At 42.7% G+C, this 21,059-nt stretch overlaps 2 protein-coding genes across 4 annotated transcripts in view; one reads left to right on the forward strand and one right to left on the reverse strand.

Annotated features, from left to right (window-relative positions):
* LOC110521100 (ryanodine receptor 3) overlaps nucleotides 1-19,884 on the forward strand; it is a 266,242-nt gene extending 246,358 nt beyond the window's left edge. For both annotated transcript variants that reach the window (XM_090233224.1, XM_036976224.2), the window contains 17 exons: nucleotides 105-1,112; nucleotides 1,240-1,520; nucleotides 2,147-2,190; nucleotides 2,518-2,686; nucleotides 3,119-3,205; nucleotides 4,646-4,825; nucleotides 5,001-5,131; nucleotides 5,424-5,466; nucleotides 6,597-6,724; nucleotides 7,291-7,351; nucleotides 7,630-7,776; nucleotides 11,926-12,060; nucleotides 16,005-16,161; nucleotides 16,592-16,656; nucleotides 17,034-17,134; nucleotides 17,306-17,357; nucleotides 18,224-19,884. In XM_090233224.1, the coding sequence (XP_090089350.1) occupies nucleotides 105-1,112; nucleotides 1,240-1,520; nucleotides 2,147-2,190; nucleotides 2,518-2,686; nucleotides 3,119-3,205; nucleotides 4,646-4,825; nucleotides 5,001-5,131; nucleotides 5,424-5,466; nucleotides 6,597-6,724; nucleotides 7,291-7,351; nucleotides 7,630-7,776; nucleotides 11,926-12,060; nucleotides 16,005-16,161; nucleotides 16,592-16,656; nucleotides 17,034-17,134; nucleotides 17,306-17,357; nucleotides 18,224-18,319 (2,885 nt within the window). In that variant the 3' untranslated portion in view covers nucleotides 18,320-19,884. The remainder of the gene's footprint in view (nucleotides 1-104; nucleotides 1,113-1,239; nucleotides 1,521-2,146; nucleotides 2,191-2,517; nucleotides 2,687-3,118; nucleotides 3,206-4,645; nucleotides 4,826-5,000; nucleotides 5,132-5,423; nucleotides 5,467-6,596; nucleotides 6,725-7,290; nucleotides 7,352-7,629; nucleotides 7,777-11,925; nucleotides 12,061-16,004; nucleotides 16,162-16,591; nucleotides 16,657-17,033; nucleotides 17,135-17,305; nucleotides 17,358-18,223) is intronic.
* aven (apoptosis and caspase activation inhibitor) overlaps nucleotides 19,752-21,059 on the reverse strand; it is a 52,436-nt gene continuing 51,128 nt past the window's right edge. The window contains exon 6 of one of the 2 annotated variants that reach the window (XM_090233225.1): nucleotides 19,752-20,541. In XM_090233225.1, the coding sequence (XP_090089351.1) occupies nucleotides 20,339-20,541 (203 nt within the window). In that variant the 3' untranslated portion in view covers nucleotides 19,752-20,338. Of the gene's footprint in view, nucleotides 20,545-21,059 lie in introns of both variants that reach the window. The other variant, XM_036976481.2, reaches the window with a different exon arrangement.

The raw sequence follows: 21,059 nt of genomic DNA on the forward strand, positions 1-21,059 counted from the left end.
GGTAGGTATCAAAGGTATAAAAGTAAGTAGTTAGGGAGGTAAAGTGCAAACGCAACATGCCATTGATTCATACCAACATGCCATTGATACGTGGTGTCTCCTAGGCAACGTGGTAAATGGAACGATTGGAAAGCAGATGGTGGACACTCTGGTGGAGTCCTCCAGCAACGTAGAGATGATCCTCAAGTTCTTTGACATGTTCCTCAAGATCAAGGACCTGACCACCTCTGATAACTTCAGGGAGTATGACCCCGATAACAAGGGGGTCATCTCCAAAAAAGATTTCCAGAAGTCCATGGAGAACCAGAAGCAGTACACCCAGTCGGAGATTGAGTTCCTCCTCTCCTGCGCAGAGGCCGATGAGAATGACATGTTCAACTACGAGGAGTTTGTGGAGCGGTTCCACGAGCCAGCCAAAGACATTGGCTTCAACATAGCTGTGCTGCTCACTAACCTCTCTGAGCACATGCCTCACGACCCCCGTCTGGCCACCTTCCTGGAACCAGCTGAGAGCGTGCTGAACTACTTTGAGCCGTACCTGGGCCGCATCGAGATCATGGGCGGAGGGAAGCGCATCGAGAGGGTCTACTTTGAGATTAGTGAGTCCAGCCGCACGCAGTGGGAGAAGCCACAGGTCAAAGAGTCCAAGAGACAGTTCATCTTCGACGTGGTCAACGAGGGTGGAGAGAGCGAGAAGATGGAGATGTTTGTGAACTTCTGCGAAGACACCATCTTTGAGATGCAGCTGGCGTCTCAGATCTCGGAGCCAGAAGTGGCGGAGCGCCCGGAGGAGGAAGAGGAGGAGGTGCACAACTTGCTAGAAGAGCTGGCTGAGCAAGAGGAGGAGAGAGAGTTGGAGGCTTCCTCGGCTTTCACCATGGTCTGTGTCGCCGCCAAGAAGAAGATCTCCAACTTCCGACAGATGCTGACCTTCAAGACCCTCAAGAAGCAGTACAAGAAGACCAAGAAGCTGAGCATGAAGGAGGTGATCATTGGGTTCTTCTCCTTTTTCTGGACGCTCTTCGCAGGGTTCTTCATGGGGATCTACAGCCTCATCTTTGGATTCTTCCACCTCATCTGGTCATCCATGTTCGGAGGCGGCCTCGTCGAAGGTGGGATCTTTTTATCTTCTATTTTTGTTTGATCTCTATGTTTTTATTGTTTTTAGGATAATGTTAATAAGGGTGTTGCAACGTTTTGTTTAAACAGACTTTAAATTATGTTTGATTTGACTTGAAGGAGCCAAGAACATGAAGGTGACAGACATCTTGGGCAACATGCCCGATCCCACCCAGTTCGGTATCCATGGCGACGTGTTGGAGACGGAAAAGGTGGAGGTGTGTGATTCGGTGTCGGGCGGAACAGACCAGGCCATCAAACCGTCGGACAAGGCAGAGCAGGACATCTTGATGGAGATGATTAATCCCACGCCAAAGAAAGGGGAAGGGTTAAAACATGTTGATCCTGGACTGGGAGACGTCTCTGAGACTCCTGAGACCACCGCCACTGTGGAGAAGAAGGTGAGCGTTCTGTAGGCCTGTCTCTAAAACAGTAGGTAAAGGGAATACATTAAATACAATGGTGATTCTCTATGTACAGTTCTCAGTAAACGCTAGGTTTGTTTCACATGGATGGTGTCACTAATACGTTTCCTCTGTAACCTTCTGTTGTCCTTCTCATGTAGAAGCCTGAACCTCTGTAACCTTCTGTTGTCCTTCTCATGTAGAAGCCTGAACCTCTCTAACCTTCTGTTGTCCTTCTCATGTAGAAGCCTGAACCTCTCTAACCTTCTGTTGTCCTTCTCATGTAGAAGCCTGAACCTCTCTAACCTTCTGTTGTCTGTCTCATGTAGAAGCCTGGACCTCTCTAACCTTCTGTTGTCTGTCTCATGTAGAAGCCTGAACCTCTCTAACCTTCTGTTGTCCTTCTCATGTAGAAGCCTGAACCTCTCTAACCTTCTGTTGTCCTTCTCATGTAGAAGCCTGAACCTCTCTAACCTTCTGTTGTCTGTCTCATGTAGAAGCCTGGACCTCTCTAACCTTCTGTTGTCTGTCTAATGTAGAAGCCTGAACCTCTCTAACCTTCTGTTGTCCTTCTCATGTAGAAGCCTGAACCTCTCTAACCTTCTGTTGTCTGTCTCATGTAGAAAGCTGCTTCTGAACCAAAGGAGTCGGAACCAGAGAAAGCAGAGTGAGTGGTCTACACTATTTATTCATCTCTGTATGTTTACTTCAGCTATGTAACATGGAGGACATGTTCAAATCTTAATTCAATCTTAATTTACTTTATTTAAAGCGTTTAAATTAAAAATCCATTGCTCGGTTTCTCGCATCTTGACAGTTTGTTATCGAAAATAAGAGTCTGATCTTAATTGCTCATTATTTCTTAAAATTGAAATAATGAAATGAAAGGGTGTGTTGTGTTGTTGTGTTGGAGTTTCAGCTCTCTAACAGATGTCAGAGCTATGTGCTGGTGTCAGATCGATAACAGATCGGCGGTCATCTTGTGTTCTCACAGCACAGAGAAGAAGGAAAAGGAAGACAAGGTCAAGGCGGAGCAGCCTAAAGAGGAAGTGGCTCAGGATAAGCCCGTTCCCAAGTCCAGAAACAGCCAATCAAAGGAGGCTCCTACTTCCTTCTTTGCCAGCTTCTTGGCTGGGCTGGAGGTCTACCAGGCCAAGATGCTGGTAATACATCAGACATTATACTTGTTCAAGATCGACTACAGCTTTGCGTATTGAGTGCAGTAAAGTGTAAAACATTTATTATAATTATTATATTGCAGTTGGAGACTGCAAACTAACTGAACTGATTTGCCTCCTAGATAACTGCTTATTATTTGAAGATCAGTCCGTTTGTTTAGTCGGTGATCAGCGACTGATCAGAATTGATGCTCTCAAACACAGACGTGTTTGCCTGCCACATGCTGTCAATAGTGACCTTCCATTTCATCTTCTTTGCAGTCACGCTCACCTCAGAAGACGTCTGAACATGACTGAATGTATTATCATGACTGAATGTATTATCATGACTGAATGTATTATCATGACTGAATGTATTATCATGACTAAATGTACTATCATGACTAAATGTCTAACTTTGTGTTCCATGTGTTCCAGAACACGTTGGCTCGAAACTTCTACAACATGCGTTTCCTGGCTCTGTTTGTGGCGTTTGCCATCAACTTCATTCTACTGTTCTACAAGGTCATTTGCAGTGATACACATTACAGGGTTTTCTTGCTCTCTCTTCTACAAGATACAAATAAGATTATTATTTTATTTACATACAGTGCGTTCAGAAAGTATTCATTCCCCTTCTATTTTCCAAATGTTACTTTACAGCATTATTCTAAAATGTACTGTATCAAAAAATATATGTATTCTCATCAATCTACACACAATACCCCTTAATGACATCACAATACCCCATAATGACATCACAATACCCCATAATGACGAAGCAAAAACAGATTTTTAGATATTTTTGAAAATGTATTAAGAATAAAAATTCTTAATATGTAAGTATTCAGACCCTTTACTCAGTACTTTGTTGAATCACCTTTGGCAGCGATTACATCCTCAAGACGTCTTGGATATGACGCGACAAGCATGTCACACCTGTATTTGGGGAGTCTTTCCCATTCTTCTCTGCAGAAATTCTCAAGCTCTGTCAGGTTGGATGGGGAGTGTCGCTGTACAAAGTGTTCAATCTTGGTTTCATCAGACCAGAGAATCTTGTTTCTCATGGTCTGAGAGTCTTTCGGTGCCTTTTGGCAAACTCCAAGCGGGCTGTCATGTACCCTTTACTGAGGAGTGGCTTCTGTCTGGCCACTCTATCATAAAGTCCTGATTGGTGGATTGCTGCAGAGATGGTTGTCCTTCTGGAAGGTTCTCCCATCTCCACAGAGGAACTCTAGAGCTCTGTCAGAGTGACCATTGGGTTCTTGGTCACCTCCCTGACCAAGGCCCTTCTACCCCGATTGCTCAATTTGGCCAGGGGGCCAGCTCTAGGAGGAGTCTAGATTCCCCAGATCTGTGCCTTGACACAATCCTGTCTCGAACCTCTACGGACATTTCCTTCGACCTCATGGCTTGGTTTTTACTCTGCCATGCACTGTCAACTGTGGAACCTTATATAGACAGGTGTGTGCCTTTCCAAACGATGTCCAATCAATTTAATTTACCACAGGTGGACTCCAATCATGTTGTAGAAACATCTCAAGGATGACCAATGGAAACAGGATGCACCTGAGCTCAATTTTGAGTCTCATAGCAAACGGTCTGCACACTTATGTAAATAAGGTATTTCTGTTTTGTAATTTGCATAAATTTGCAAAATTCTCTAAAACCTGTTTTCATTTTGTCATTATGGGATATTGTGATATCATTATGGGATTTTGTGAGTAGATTGAAAAGGAAAAAATGTATTTAATCAATTTTAGAATAAGGCTGTAACATAAAAAAAAATGTGAAAAAAGTCAAGGGGTCTGAATACTTTCCAAATGCACTGTACATTCTTATCAAGAACCAGGCTATTGTGTGTCAACTTTGAGACAAGATTGTGAGGTGTGTGTTTGCTGGGTTTTTACCATATCTGTCAAACAAATAAAAACACATTTTCTCTGTGGGTCGTTTTCCCCTCAGGTGACTGCTGCTGAGGATGATGAGGATGACTCTTGGACTAGTTCTGATGATGATGAAGGTGGTGAGGAGTACTTTGTCCTGGAGGAGAGTACAGGCTACATGGCTCCTATTCTGTGTTTCCTGGCTGTGTTCCACACTGCCCTCTCTATCCTGTGTTTGGTTGGCTACTACTTTCTCAAGGTGATTACAATCATTTAATCTATCAATCAGTATGACTGGTGTTTATTACAGTCAACTGTTCACGTCAATCCACAACATCATTATCTTCTTTCTTTCTCTGTCATTCCATTCTATTCTCTTCTTCCTCCATGTTTCTCCTCTCACCCCTTCTCTCTGTCATCCATTTCCCTCCCAGGTGCCTCTGGTGGTGTTTAAGAGAGAGAAGGGGATCGCCAGGCTGTTGGAGTTTGAAGGTCTCTACATCACAGAGCAGCCGGCAGACGATGACATCACGGGCCAGTGGGACCGCCTCGTCATCAACACCCCGTGAGTCATACCACTGAGGAAAACCTGACTTGGACTGAAACAGGTACCGGTACTGTTTATATTTAGTCGCTCCACAATACTTTTTGAGCTAATCTATAAGAGGTGCAGGAACTCAAGCAGTAGAACATTTGAGGTGCCGGTACTCAGTTCCTGTAAGCTCCTGCCAAAGTCAAGAAATGTGTACACTAATATTAAAAAGTCTGTTGAAAATGTCACCAGCTTCAGATTAATGGTCCTAATAGAATTGTAGAGACATTGAACTATAACTGTTATCCTTCTTATGTTTCTGCAGATCTTTCCCCAATAACTACTGGGACAAGTTTATCAAACGGAAGGTACGAGTACAGCCTTATTCACACAGGATTCCACACGAATAATATACACATATAACTACATCGTGTAGTATAGCAATCATATAAACCCAAATCAATCCCTGTCTCCTCTGTCTATAGGTCATTAATAAGTATGGAGACCTGTATGTGTCTGTTCTGTCTATAGGTCATTAATAAGTATGGAGACCTGTATGTGTCTGTCTATAGGTCATTAATAAGTATGGAGACCTGTATGTGTCTGTCTATAGGTCATTAATAAGTATGGAGACCTGTATGTGTCTGTTCTGTCTATAGGTCATTAATAAGTATGGAGACCTGTATGTGTCTGTTCTGTCTATAGGTCATTAATAAGTATGGAGACCTGTATGAGTCTGTTCTGTCTATAGGTCATTAATAAGCATGGAGACCTGTATGTGTCTGTTCTGTCTATAGGTCATTAATAAGTCTGGAGACCTGTATGTGTCTGTTCTGTCTATAGATCATTAATAAGTATGGAGACCTGTATGTGTCTGTTCTGTCTATAGGTCATTAATAAGTATGGAGACCTGTATGTGTCTGTTCTGTCTATAGGTCATTAATAAGTATGGAGACCTGTATGTGTCTGTTCTGTCTATAGGTCATTAATAAGTATGGAGACCTGTATGTGTCTGTTCTGTCTATAGGTCATTAATAAGTATGGAGACTTGTATGTGTCTGTCTATAGGTCATTAATAAGTATGGAGACCTGTATGTGTCTGTCTATAGGTCATTAATAAGTATGGAGACCTGTATGTGTCTGTCTATAGGTCATTAATAAGTATGGTGACCTGTATGTGTCTGTCTATAGGTCATTGATAAGTATGGAGACCTGTATGTGTCTGTTCTGTCTATAGGTCATTAATAAGTATGGTGACCTGTATGTGTCTGTTCTGTCTATAGGGCATTAATAAGTATGGAGACCTGTATGTGTCTGTTCTGTCTATAGGTCATTAATAAGTATGGAGACCTGTATGTGTCTGTCTATAGGTCATTAATAAGTATGGTGACCTGTATGTGTCTGTCTTTAGGTCATTAATAAGTATGGAGACCTGTATGTGTCTGTTCTGTCTATAGGTCATTAATAAGTATGGAGACCTGTATGTGTCTGTCTATAGGTCATTAATAAGTATGGAGACCTGTATGGAGCTGAGCGGATAGCTGAGCTGTTGGGTCTGGATAAGAGCGCCCTGGACTTTGACCCTACTCAGGAGACCGTGGTGGAGGCGGCTTCTCTTGTATCCTGGTGAGACATCCACTCTTCTCATATCATCTTAACAAAACTCAAGTCATAGACTGTTCTCTCTGCTACCGCACGGCAAGCAGTACCGGAGCGCCAAGTCTAGGACCAAGAGGCTCCTTAACAGCTTCTACCCCCAAGTCATAAGACTGTTGAACAATTAATAAAATCACCACCGTACAATTTACATTGACCCCCCCCCCCCCCCCTCTCCCATTTGTAAACAGTGAGTATCAGCAGTGTATTATCTAAGCATATTCACTTCACCCCCACCTACAGTGGAGACCATGAAAACAAAGACATTAGGAGAAATGTCTTACTCTTAGTTAAATATTAATTGTTAACCATTAATATCAAATAAATCAGGTAAATATGTAATTTTTCCCTCACATGCACTGGTAATAAACACGTAGCTAATAAACATAGTGAAATACATAGCGTCTCACCGCCAGTGAGAAAGTAATCCTCTCATATCAACACAGTAAAATACATGATACTGTATTGTGAATGGGTGGGTAGGTAACTTGGTTTAATTCAACGCTAAAAAACATCTGTCTGTTTCCTACTGGCAGGTTGAGCTCTATCGACACCAAGTACCACATCTGGAAAATGGGAGTGGTGCTGACTGATAACGTACGTGTTTACTCCCTCAGTAAAGACAAACTGTCAACCTAGCCCCTCCCCTTTCAGTGTTTGTGGCTGGCAGTAGGGCTCTGGATAGGTGTAAGGAGTATGGTCAAACCACCCTGAGGCCATCAGAAGGCTAGCTGGAGCCATCACTATACTGCTTATACCTATCCAGTCCCTTGCGATCTGCAAACACAAAGGGGAAAGGACTAGGAATTTCAAGTTGATTTTAGACTGAAAAACTGATGGACTGAGCTTCACATTTCCTTGTTCTGTCATGTCAGTCGTTCCTGTACCTGATCTGGTACGCCACCATGTCCATCCTGGGGCACTATAACAACTTCTTCTTCGCTGCCCATCTGCTGGACATCGCCATGGGCTTCAAGACCCTCCGGACCATCCTGTCCTCCGTCACTCACAACGGAAAACAGGCACGTGGCAATAACACCGCCAGACACTGTCACGGGGCCACACATACATTTTAATCACTAGACTGTAGATCAGGGGGACATCTCAATGCAGCGTTTTTCGTCATGAATCTTGTTCTGGAGGCAGCTCTGCAGAGTGGTCACTAGCTGGCACAGCCACAAAGTCATCAAATATGATTTTAAAACTAACCCTTGTGTTGTTATGTGTTAATAACATTTAGACTACGTTATCCAACAGGCTATGCGGGGGGCAGGTGGTGGAAGAATGCCTTGGATGGCTAAACATGGAGTTTTCTAGCTGAAGTATATGTTCATTAAAAGTAGTTAAACCTACGCCCCCGTTTGTCATTATATAAGGAACAAACATAACAACCCTAACCACCAGAGGTGGGACCAAGTCATTGTTTTACAAGTCACAAGTAAGTCTCAAGTCTTAGCACTCAAGTCCCAAGTCAAGTCCGACAAGTATCAAGTCCTAAACAAGTCATAATGTACTCTTCACCAAATGTAATACCATTTCATATTTTTAACAAGAGTAATAGTTAGTATATTACATTTACGTAAATCATGAATGCTTTTAAAAAATATCTATAAATGTATTACTTTCCAAATAAATGTTGTATTTCCATGGAAATACATGGGTAGCCAATATTGATCGAGGGTCGCTTTGGGGCGCAATCGGGCGATGTAGGCTTGTACACAATCGCTCAACACACACACACACACACACACACACACACACACACACACACACACACACACACACACACACACACACACACACACACACACACAGTGTGGTTACAGTAGGCTAACATATGTCAATGGATTTAGGAAAAGCAGTAACATCAGGCAGGATTTTAGGCTACCAACTGCCTCGCCAGTTGTAGCTCAATCTTGGGTGCAATGATCACGTTCCCACACTGACTGACTGTGTGGAGGATCATTGATTTAATGTTATGTTGCCTACATGCTAAAGTTATATATTATATATTATATTAGCCACTTCTTAACGTTCTTTGTGCACCTTCAAATGTCTAACAAAGTTGTAAATGGTTGCTCCTCCCCTCTGTAATTTTCTTCCCGCATGTCTTGCAAGTTGCAATCCGTTTTTTGTTGATAAAGCATCGTCTTTATATTCAAAAATAATAATTTGGGGGTATCATCTTTCCAAGGGCTCCATCTGAATTCACCCGCCGACGTTCCTCTGTACTGCCACGCACAACTTTTCCTCAGCTGGCACAATTTGATTGGCTGCTGTCCGATTCAAACTGTAATCCGTTAAATGAAGAGTTGATGCGCTGCACACTTTGTTTAATAGCATCATTTTTTTATATTTGGGGTTGGGGAGGCTTGGGGAGGGTTGGGGAGGGTATCAAGTCAGGTCGAGTCATACGGCTCAAGTCCAAGTCAAGTCACGAGTCATTGGCGTTAAAGTCAAAGTCGAGTTGCAAGTCATCATATTTGTGACTCGAGTCTTGACTCGAATCCAAGTCATGTGACTCGAGTCCACACCTCTGCTAACCACAATGCTAACCCTAACCTTAAATGAAAGGCCCAATTCAGCCGTTTTATCTCAATATCAAATAATTCCTAGGTAACAATTAAGTACCTTACTGTTATTTTTTTCCAATTAAAAGTGTCAAAAATAAAACAAAAATAGCTTTTTAGCGAAGACCACATTTCTCAAGGAAGAATTTAGCTAGGACTGTCTGGGAGTGAGAGGCTGATTGGATGAGCCTAATGGGAGGAATCTGTAACCTGAACATTAATTGTCAGAGGTTTGTAACTATTACTTATTAGTCTATTAACTTATACCACCTGGTGATGTCGCCAGGCAGGCCAAAACTCCATCCCACCAAAACAGGCTGACATTTCAGGCGGTCTTTTCCAACGGCTCTTACATTAAAATGACATTATAATAAATGTCCCAATTTTACAGTATTATTTAGTGTGGAAATATATACAGAGCATTCAGAAAGTATTTAGACCCCTTCACTTTTCCCACATTTTGTTACATTACAGCCTTATTAATCTAAAATGGATTAAAATAGGTGCCCCAACAAAGTACTGAGTAAAGGGTCTGAATGTAAATGTGATATTTCATTTATTTTTATTTTTATAGATTTGCAAACATTTCTACAAACCTGTTTTTGCTCTGTCATTAAGGGGTATTTTGTGTAGATTGATGAGTTAAAAAAAAACTATCTATATTAGAATAAGGCTGTAACCTAATTAAATGTGGAAAGAGTCAAGGGGTCTGAATATTTTTCGAATGCTCTATATAAAACACAGGATATCACGTTTTTGACTGCTCTAGTCCTTTAAGACCAAAAAGCTAATTTTTCAAAAAGCTTAATTTTATACACCTGTCAGCAACGGATGTGGCTGAAATAGCCGAATACACTAATTTGAAGGGATGTCCACATACTTTTGTATATACGGTGTAGCTAGGTGGGACAGCCACATATCTCAGTCATAGTAAGTACATTTTTCCTCAGTATAGTATCTATCAGCAAAGTCTGTGCTAGTTAGGGGGTAAAGTCTGTGCTAGTTAGGGGGACAAGTCTGTGCTAGTTAGAGGGACAAGTCTGTGCTAGTTAGGGGGAAAAGTCTGTGCTAGTTAGAGGGACAAGTCTGTGCTAGTTAGAGGGACAAGTCTGTGCTAGTTAGGGGGTAAAGTCTGTGCTAGTTAGGGGAAAAGTCTGTGCTAGTTAGGGGGAAAAGTCTGTGCTAGTTAGGGGGTAAAGTCTGTGCTAGTTAGGGGGAAAAGTCTGTGCTAGTTAGGGGGAAAAGTCGGTGCTAGTTAGGGGAAAAGTCTGTGCTAGTTAGGGGGTAAAGTCTGTGCTAGTTAGGGGAAAAGTCTGTGCTAGTTAGGGGGAAAAGTCTGTGCTAGTTAGGGGGAAAAGTCTGTGCTAGTTAGGGGGAAAAGTCTGTGCTAGTTAGGGGAAAAGTCTGTGCTAGTTAGGGGAAAAGTCTGTGCTAGTTAGGGGGAAAAGTCTGTGCTAGTTAGGGGAAAAGTCTGTGCTAGTTAGGGGGTAAAGTCTGTGCTAGTTAGGGGGTAAAGTCTGTGCTAGTTAGGGGGAAAAGTCTGTGCTAGTTAGGGGGAAAAGTCTGTGCTAGTTAGGGGGAAAAGTCTGTGCTAGTTAGGGGGAAAAGTCTGTGCTAGTTAGGGGAAAAGTCTGTGCTAGTTAGGGGAAAAGTCTGTGCTAGTTAGGGGGAAAAGTCTGTGCTAGTTAGGGGAAAAGTCTGTGCTAGTTAGGGGGAAAAGTCTGTGCTAGTTAGGGTGAAAAGTCTGTGCTAGTTAGGGGAAAAGTCAGTGCTAGTTAGGGGAAAAGTCTGTGCTAGTTAGGGGAAAGTCTGTGCTAGTTAGGGGAAAAGTCTGTGCTAGTTAGGGAAAAAGTCTGTGCTAGTTAGGGGAAAAGTCTGCTAGTTAGGGGAAAAGTCTGTGCTAGTTAGGGGAAAAGTCTGTGCTAGTTAGGGGAAAAGTCTGTGCTAGTTAGGGGAAAAGTCAGTGCTAGTTAGGGGGAAAAGTCAGTGCTAGTGTTAGTTCTCAAAAGGCTTTTGTTTAATATTTTGGGGGAGCGTGGGATTATTTAAGATACTTTTTGAAGAGGTAGAGTTTCAGATATTTTTGTAAAATAGACAGGAACTCTGCTGTTCTAGCTTCAGGGGGAAGTTGTTTCTACCATTAGGGTGCCAGGACAGAGAGGAGCTTGGAGGAGCTTGGGCTGAGGGGGAGCTGCCCTCCCATAGGGGTGGAAGGGCCAAGAGACCAGAGGTGGCAGAATGGAGTGTTCGGGTTGGGGTGTAGGGTTTGAGCAGAGCCTGAAGTTAGGGAGGGGCAGTTCCTCTTGCTGCTCTGTAGGCAGGTACCATGGTCTGTAGTGGATGGGAGCTTCGACTGGAAACCAGTTGAGTGCGTGGAGGAGCGGGATTGTTATCCTCTCTCAAGTCAAGTGAAGTCATGTTTATTTAAAGTGCATTTGGCACAGGTCTCAACACACTTTACATTTCTGCATGTTGAGAATAATGTGAATATTAATTTCCTCTCTCCAGTTGGCGCTAACTGTCTGTTGGAAGTGTATCTGAACCCCGTGGTGGCCTTCAACATCATCACTAATAATGACCCCTCACTCTCTCTCTCTACAGTTGGTGCTGACTGTAGGTCTGTTGGCGGTGGTGGTGTATCTGTACACTGTGGTGGCCTTCAACTTCTTCAGAAAGTTCTACAACAAGAGCGAGGACGAGGACGCACCTGACATGAAGTGTGACGACATGATGACTGTAAGTCTATACACACACACACACCACTACTCACTGCTAAAGGATGACTCAACGCAGTAGTATTGATACTGTGTCATAGCACGTATAAATGAGTCATGCACATCCTTCACACGTTAAGTTCTTAAGATAACCCACTAATAGATGGCTTGGTTAGAGTTCATTCCTCCACTCACAGATCATGTTTTAGGAAGGTATCCAAGAAGGTTGTCAACACTGCTGCATATCCTTCACACAGCGTTGAAGACACCTCACCACTTCACACTAGTGTAGATCTGTTGAACGAGGAGTTTAAAATCCTCCCCCTCTATCCTTTACTACTTTCTGTTGAAAGATCGAGTTTTAAAACCCCTCCTCCTCAGTGCTATCTGATCTAGAGGTCGACCGATTATGATTTTTCAACGCCGATACCGATACCGATTATTGGAGGACCAAAAAAGCCGATACCGATTAATCGGCCAATTTTTATTTATTTGTAATAATGACAGTTACAACAATACTGAATGATCACTTATTTTAACTTAATATAATACATCAATAAAATCTATTTAGCCTCAAATAAATAATGACACATGTTCAATTTGGTTTAAATAATGCAAAAACAAAGAGTTGGAGAAGTAAAAGTGCAATATGTGCCATGTAAGAAAGCTAACGTTTCAGTTCCTTGCTCAGAACATGAGAACATATGAAAGCTGGTGGTTCCTTTTAACATAAGACTTCAATATTCCCAGGTAAGAAGTTTTAGGTTGTAGTTAATATAGTATTTATAGGACTATTTCTCTCTATAACATTTGTATTTCATATACAGTACCTTTTACCATTGGATGTTTTTATAGGCACTTTAGTATTGCCAGTGTAACAGTATAGCTTCCGTCCCTCTCCTCGCTCCTCCCTGGACTCGAACCAGCAACACATCGACAACAGCCACACTCGAAGCAGCGTTACCCATGCAGAGCAAGGGGAACAACCACTCCAAGTCTCAGAGCGAGTGACGTTTGAAATGCTATTAGCGCGCACCCCGCTAACTAGCTAGCCATTTCACATCGGTTACACCAGCCATTAGGCTGATAGGCTTGAAGTCATAAACAGCGCTGTGCTTGAAGCACAGCGAAGAGTTGCTGGCAAAACGCACGAAAGTGCTGTTTGAATGAATGCTTACGAGCATACCATCGCTCAGTCAGACTGCTCTATCAAATCATAGACTTAATTATAACATAACACACAGAAATACGATTCTTAGGTCATTAATATGGTCGAATCCGGAAACTATTATTTCGAAAACAAAACGTTTATTCTTTCAGTGAAATACGGAACCGTTCCGTATTTTATCTAACGGGTGGCATCCATCAATCTAAATATTCCTGTTACATTGCACGACCTTCAATGTTATGTCATAATTACGTAAAAATCTGGCAAATTAGTTCGCAATGAGCCAGGCGGCCCAAACTGTTGCATATACCCTGACTCTGCATGCAATGAACGCAAGAGAAGTGACACAATTTCACCTGGTTAATATTGCCTGCTAACCTGGATTTCTTTTAGCTAAATATGCAGGTTTAAAAATATATATTTCTGTGTATTGATTTTAAGAAAGGCATTGGTGTTTATGGTTAGGTACAGTCGTCCAACGATTGTGCTTTTTTCGCAAATGCGCTTTTGTTATATCATCCCCCAGCATTGCATCGATTATATACAACGCAGGACACGCTAGATAAACTGGTAATATCATCAACCATGTGTAGTTAACTAGTGATTATGATTGATTGATTGTTTTTTATAGGATAAGTTTAATGCTAGCTAGCAACTTACCTTGGCTTACTGCATTTGCGTAACAGGCAGGCTCCTCGTGGAGTGCAATGTAATCAGGTGGTTAGAGAGTTGGACTAGTTAACTGTAAGGTTGCAAGATTGGATCCCCCGAGCTGACAAGGTGAAAATCTGTCATTCTGCCCCTGAACAGGCAGTTAACCCACTGTTCCTAGACCGTCATTGAAAATAAGAATGTGTTCTTAACTGACTTTCCTAGTTGAATAAAGGTATAACAATGGGCAAAATCGGCTCCCAAAAATACAGATTTCCGATTATGAAAACTTGAAATCGGTCAACCTCTAATCTGTTCCTCCTGTATATCCTCCTCAGTGCTATCTGTTCCTCCTGTATATCCTCCTCAGTGCTATCTGTTTCCTCCTGTATATCCTCCTCAGTGCTATCTGTTCCTCCTGTATATCCTCCTCAGTGCTATCTGTTCCTCCTGTATATCCTCCTCAGTGCTATCTGTTCCACCTGTATATCCTCCTCAGTGCTATCTGTTCCTCCTGTATATCCTTCTCAGTGCTATCTGTTCCACCTGTATATCCTCCTCAGTGCTATCTGTTCCACCTGTATATCCTCCTCAGTGCTATCTGTTCCTTCTGTATATCCTCCTCAGTGCTATCTGTTCCTCCTGTATATCCTCCTCAGTGCTATCTGTTCCACCTGTATATCCTCCTCAGTGCTATCTGTTCCTCCTGTTCCACCTGTATATCCTCCTCAGTGCTATCTGTTCCACCTGCATATGCTCCTCAGTGCTATCTGTTCCACCTGTATATCCTCCTCAGTGCTATCTGTTCCTCCTGTATATCCTTCTGTGCTATCTGTTCCTCCTGTATATCCTCCTCAGTGCTATCTGTTCCTACTGTATATCCTCCTCAGTGCTATCTGTTCCACCTGTATATCCTCCTCAGTGCTATCTTTTCCTTCTGTATATCCTCCTCAGTGCTATCTTTTCCTTCTGTATATCCTCCTCAGTGCTATCTGTTCCTTCTGTATATCCTCCTCAGTGCTATCTGTTCCACCTGTATATCCTCCTCAGTGCTATCTGTTCCTCCTGTATATCCTCCTCAGTGCTATCTGTTCCTCCTGTATATCCTCCTCAGTGCTATCTGTTCCTCCTGTATATCCTCCTCAGTGCTATCTGTTCCACCTGTATATCCTCCTCAGTGCTATCTGTTCCTTCTGTATATCCTCCTCAGTGCTATCTGTTCCTCCTGTATATCCTCCTCAGTGCTATCTGTTCCACCTGTATATCCTCCTCAGTGCTATCTGTTCCTCCTGTTCCACCTGCATATGCTCCTCAGTGCTATCTGTTCCACCTGCATATGCTCCTCAGTGCTATCTGTTCCACCTGTATATCCTCCTCAGTGCTATCTGTTCCTCCTGTATATCCTTCTCAGTGCTATCTGTTCCTCCTGTATATCCTCCTCAGTGCTATCTGTTCCTCCTGTATATCCTCCTCAGTGCTATCTGTTCCTCCTGTATATCCTCCTCAGTGCAATCTGTTCCTTCTGTATATCCTCCTCAGTACTATCTGTTCCTCCTGTATATCCTCCTCAGTGCTATCTGTTCCTTCTGTATATCCTCCTCAGTGCTATCTGTTCCTCCTGTATATCCTCCTCAGTGCTATCTGTTCCACCTGTATATCCTCCTCAGTGCTATCTGTTCCTTCTGTATATCCTCCTCAGTACTATCTGTTCCTCCTGTATATCCTCCTCAGTGCTATCTGTTCCTTCTGTATATCCTCCTCAGTGCTATCTGTTCCTTCTGTATATCCTCCTCAGTGCTATCTGTTCCTCCTGTATATCCTCCTCAGTGCTATCTGTTCCACCTGTATATCCTCCTCAGTGCTATCTGTTCCTCCTGTATATCCTCCTCAGTGCTATCTGTTCCTCCTGTATATCCTCCTCAGTGCTATCTGTTCCACCTGTATATCCTCCTCAGTGCTATCTGTTCCTCCTGTATATCCTCCTCAGTGCTATCTGTTCCTCCTGTATATCCTTCTCAGTGCTATCTGTTCCTACTGTATATCCTCCTCAGTGCTATCTGTTCCTCCTGTATATCCTCCTCAGTGCTATCTGTTCCACCTGCATATCCTCCTCAGTGCTATCTGTTCCTCCTGTATATCCTCTTCAGTGCTATCTGTTCCACCTGTACGCGGGGGTGAGGGCCGGCGGTGGTATCGGTGATGAGCTCGAGGACCCGGCCGGAGACCCCTACGAGCTGTGGCGTATCCTCTTCGACATCACCTTCTTCTTCTTCGTCATCGTCATCCTCCTGGCTATCATTCAGGGTACGTTACTACCAGTCAATTCAGGAAGTACACTGGAACTCCAATTCTCTTCAATAAGTGGCATTTTGAATTGGAATTACAATGTTTTACCTATTTGAATTGATTGGAATTGAAATGGAATTGACCAACTTTGGTATGTTACTACGGAACTTTGATACTGTATCACATTAGTTTTCTTGAAGTTCTTGATGTTTTTACACACAATTCAGCTTTTAGCTGCCACGTCAACACTAGAATAAATAAAAATTAAACTAAATACCAGGCTCTTTGGGGTGAGGTCTAGGATCATGTGATCTTACCTGGTGTGATCCTAAATCAGCACTCCTACTCTGAAACTTATGATACGTACGGCCCCTGGTGTTCAGAACAACAGCTGAGAGGACTTTACCGTGTTTAAGAAGTTAAAATGCTGTCTTGTTCAATATTCCAGGTTTGATTATTGATGCGTTTGGGGAACTGAGAGACCAGCAGGAGCAGGTGAAGGAGGATATGGAGGTAAGAGTTCACCTGGTCTCACCTAGAACATTTTCTAGGCTCCCAAGTGGCGCACTGGTCTACGGCACTGTATCTCAGTGCTAGAGGCGTCACTACAGAACCTGGTTCGATCCCGGGCTGTATCACAACCGGCCGTGATCGGGAGTTCCATAGGGCGGCGCACAATTGTCCCAGCGTCATCCGGGTTAGGGGAGGGTTTGGCCGTAATTGTAAATAAGATTTTGTTCTAAACTTACTTGCCTAGTTAAAGAAAGGTTAAATAAAAATAACAAACAAACAATCAATGTTAGGAATAAGCATCTTCTTGAATAAATGCAATATGTTAGGGGAGGGGAGTGTATCTGATTGGGTAAACACATTCTATCCTCTTACTGTAGACGAAATGCTTCATCTGTGGAATTGGAAACGACTACTTTGATACTACACCCCACGGCTTTGAGACCCACACCTTACAAGAACACAACCTGGCCAACTACCTGTGAGTACATAACTGACTGACACGAGGATGTTGTTCAAGCACACATACGACCAGAGATGCTCCATTAAAGGCTCTCGTTTGAATTGAATTAGATGTACTTAACTTTACCAGTGATGCTCTGGATGAAAGCCTGAGTTAATATTTGGCCACACGGCTTTTCTTCCCATGCAGCTTCTTCCTGATGTACCTCATCAACAAGGACGAGACTGAACACACTGGTCAGGTGTGTACAACAACACTTCTCTTTGTCATATGAACACACGTCTCAGGTCTAAATCTCTCTCAGTGAATCTCTAGCACTAGAATAGAACTATGGAGTGGTTTCAGTGCCAACAGAAATTGTATTTAATATCTAACAATTTGTAATGCACACATTGAATTCCATGATTTTAAAAACTGAATTGAATGAATAAATCGCATACATTTTTGAAATTCAATTTCAATGTAGATATTCTGTTTCAATATGGTAGATATTGCATTAATTTGAGGTTTATCAAAGTTTCATATATTCAACTTCTTAGACCCATTGGGCAGAGACGTCAATTTAACATCTAGTCCACATTGGTTCAATGTCCATGTTTGATAGAGTCTAAGCTTTCAGGAATGGGATATAGCCCTAATAGCTTATAAACGGTTTAAACGCTAGAGACCAATTCATAGGAAGACAATAAATGCCACTTTGGCTTCGGAATCTAGCAAAAGCTTCTGTTTTTCCAAAGCGGTTGAGTCTCTGTTCTTCTCCACCTTGCAAAGTACCAGGATGTTGTCTCTGGTTTTGAATCCGAATTTTTAAACTGAATCTGAATGCATCCAAGAAGTTAAATATATATATATATATAAATAAACTTTAATCAACTTGAAATTATAGTTTGTAAATTTGATACACAGAAAATGCAAATCGCTCCCTAAACCGCCAACGATGCCACGCATTTTGAATGTCATGTGAATTTTAAAATGGTAATATTGCTGCTATTTGACTTTACCACACTACACAATTTGATGTCATGTAAAATGACCTTTTCTAGTTGAAAACACCTTTTCACTCCTAAAACCATTTTAACTACTGTGTATTTCCCTGTCCTTCAACAGGAGTCGTATGTGTGGAAGATGTACCAGGAGAGATGCTGGGACTTCTTCCCTGCTGGGGACTGTTTCAGGAAGCAGTATGAGGACCTGCTTGGGTAGAGAGGACATCTAATACTACCCAGCTACTCTCCAACCCTACCTTGAGAGAGAACACCTAAAACTACATTAGCTAGCTAGCTACCCTACCTGTGTAGAGAGGACACTTAACACTTCCCATTTACCGTAAAGCACTGTCTGTATTTGAGAGACAAGTCTACTCACAAACCCTACATCCTATCTGAGGCAGCCTTCTTACATCACTTCAACAACATTTAATGGATAGAGGACACCAGAACACTACCCTACAACACTATCTGGGTAGAGAGGACACCAGAACACTACCCTACAACACTATCTGGGTAGAGAGGACACCAGAACACTACCCTACAACACTATCTGGGTAGAGAGGACACCAGAACACTACCCTACAACACTATCTGGGTAGAGGACACCAGAACACTACCCTACAACACTATCTGGGTAGAGAGGACACCAGAACACTACCCTACAACACTGTCTGGGTAGAGGACACCAGAACACTACCCTACAACACTATCTGGGTAGAGAGGACACCAGAACACTACCCAGCTACCCTACAACACTATCTGGGTAGAGAGGACACCAGAACACCATCCAGCTACCCCACAACACTATCTGGTAAAGACTAACTCACTTGAACCTTAATGGAACATGAAATCTAGCTCCACTTAGCTCTTCTGCTGCCATTGTATCCATCATACAGTGTCACCTAATGAACTGGCCAGCCACTACTGAGGAGAGACTGAGGTTGATGAAGACGATGACTGGACTTGGTGTTTGAATTTTCATTGTGAAGATAGGTCACCTGTCACGTCGACACCTTGTTTTCTCTTTCAACGTAAATGGTTACATTCATTTGATTTGTTATGATGACACGTTACCCTTTTCACTTGCTTACCCCCCAAAACGGTTTGCACAATGTGTGTTGTGTGGTAGAGTGGAGACATTGATATATGTAGGGTTACAGCTTGAGGAGTGATTGAATGTACAAGCCATCGAGATTATCACCCAAGATATTAACCAAAACACAAGATATTACCTGAGAACAAAAACGCTACAATGTGAATTGTGGTGGTGATAATGATGAAACTTGACTAGAAATTAAATTAGACCTAATTCTACCTTTTTATTGAACTTGGGTCTGAATCTAATTAGCTTGGTGAGAGGAGGAATTTAAAAAAGGGGTCCCTCAAGGGTCAGTCTTGAGCCCATTATAGGTGTTTATAAAGTGCCAATGTGCCTTAAAAATGAGAACTTGACACCCTTCGTGCTCTAGGTTGTGGATTAGAATTACCTAGCTACAGTAGGGATAGCTTTTTAGAAGAAAATAATATATATCTAGATACCCATTGTGTAATTGTTGCTCCGTTTGGATTTGTTCCCAAACTACAGTGTCCATTGTCTGCCTGTACACCTTTCTTTCCATAGTAGAAATTACACGCTGAAGAAAAAACGTAATTCAGAATTTATTGAACAGTGAACTGCTATTGTACGGCCATTTATATGTAGTAGCTTTGGGAAACCTGCATTTCTTTTTGAGAAGGAAAGAGGGGGGGGGGAATGAATAAATTAACCAATGCAATAAACCATGTCTGTATTCCATGGGCTGTGTCAACTAACTCACAACATCGATCCAATTACAGAAACCTTTCAGAGGGGAAAATGTGTCTGTCTGTGTGTGAGCCCCTTTCCGTGTCTGACAAGGAATAGGAAATCAGGTACAGCTCACAGAGCTCCGCTGCTACAGCCATCCAGGGTAGTCGGTAGGATGGAGAACACACGGGACTTGATGTGAATCAGTCCAATGGGAGGGAAAGAACTCCCAGCAATGCCTTCATCCAAAGTCGATCTTATGAAAAGCATATTAATGAATCTGCTGTTATATAAGCAGTGCTCCATGTCTTGACTGTGATGGATTAGAATATGATGTAAGACTGTTAGGGGCTGAGGGGATGTACTCGTTATCATGTGATAAGGGCTGAGGGGGACTGGACGGTCCTTCTCCTAGGTCAGACAGGGTCAAAGGTTAGAGTTCAGGGGTCAGGAGATCATGCTGTCCAGCCAGTCTTCCAGGTCCTCCTCTGTCACCACCTCCTTTGCTACCGCTGCCTTGGGAGGTACAGCCACCTCCTCCTTCTGAATCTCCTCCTTGGCCTGCTGTGTCTCCTGCTTCTTAAGCTCCTCCTCCGGAACAAGCTCCTCCCTCTCCTCCTCCAGGACAAGCTCCTCCCTCTCCTCTAATGCTGCTGAAAAAAGAAACCACAGAAAGTTGCACTCTCCCTAGTACTCACACAGAGATATAGAGGACGAACTAACAATTTTACATCTCGTTTCCCTTTATGTTGCTAGCAAATTATCAATGCCTTTATTTAGGTTACAGTTAAGTGATCTAATCAAATCATCAAATCAAAGGTATTTATTTCGCCCTTCGTACATCAGCTGATATCTCAGAGTGCTGTACAGAAACCCAGCCTAAAACCCCAAACAGCAAGCAATGCAGGTGTAGAAGCACGGTGGCTAGGAAAAACTCCCTAGAAAGGCCAAAACCTAGAGAGGAACCAGGCTATGTGGGGTGGCCAGTCCGCTTCTGGCTGTGCCGGGTGGAGATTATAACAGAACATGGCCAAGATGTTCAAACGTTCATAAATGACCAGCATGGTCAAATAATAATAATCACAGTAGTTGTCGAGGGTGCAACAAGTCAGCACCTCAGGAGTAAATGTCAGTTGGCTTTTCATAGCCGATCATTCAGAGTATCTCT

This window comes from Oncorhynchus mykiss, chromosome 4, assembly GCF_057628025.1.
Source record: "Oncorhynchus mykiss isolate SJ-2025 chromosome 4, ASM5762802v1, whole genome shotgun sequence".
NCBI lineage: Eukaryota > Metazoa > Chordata > Actinopteri > Salmoniformes > Salmonidae > Oncorhynchus > Oncorhynchus mykiss.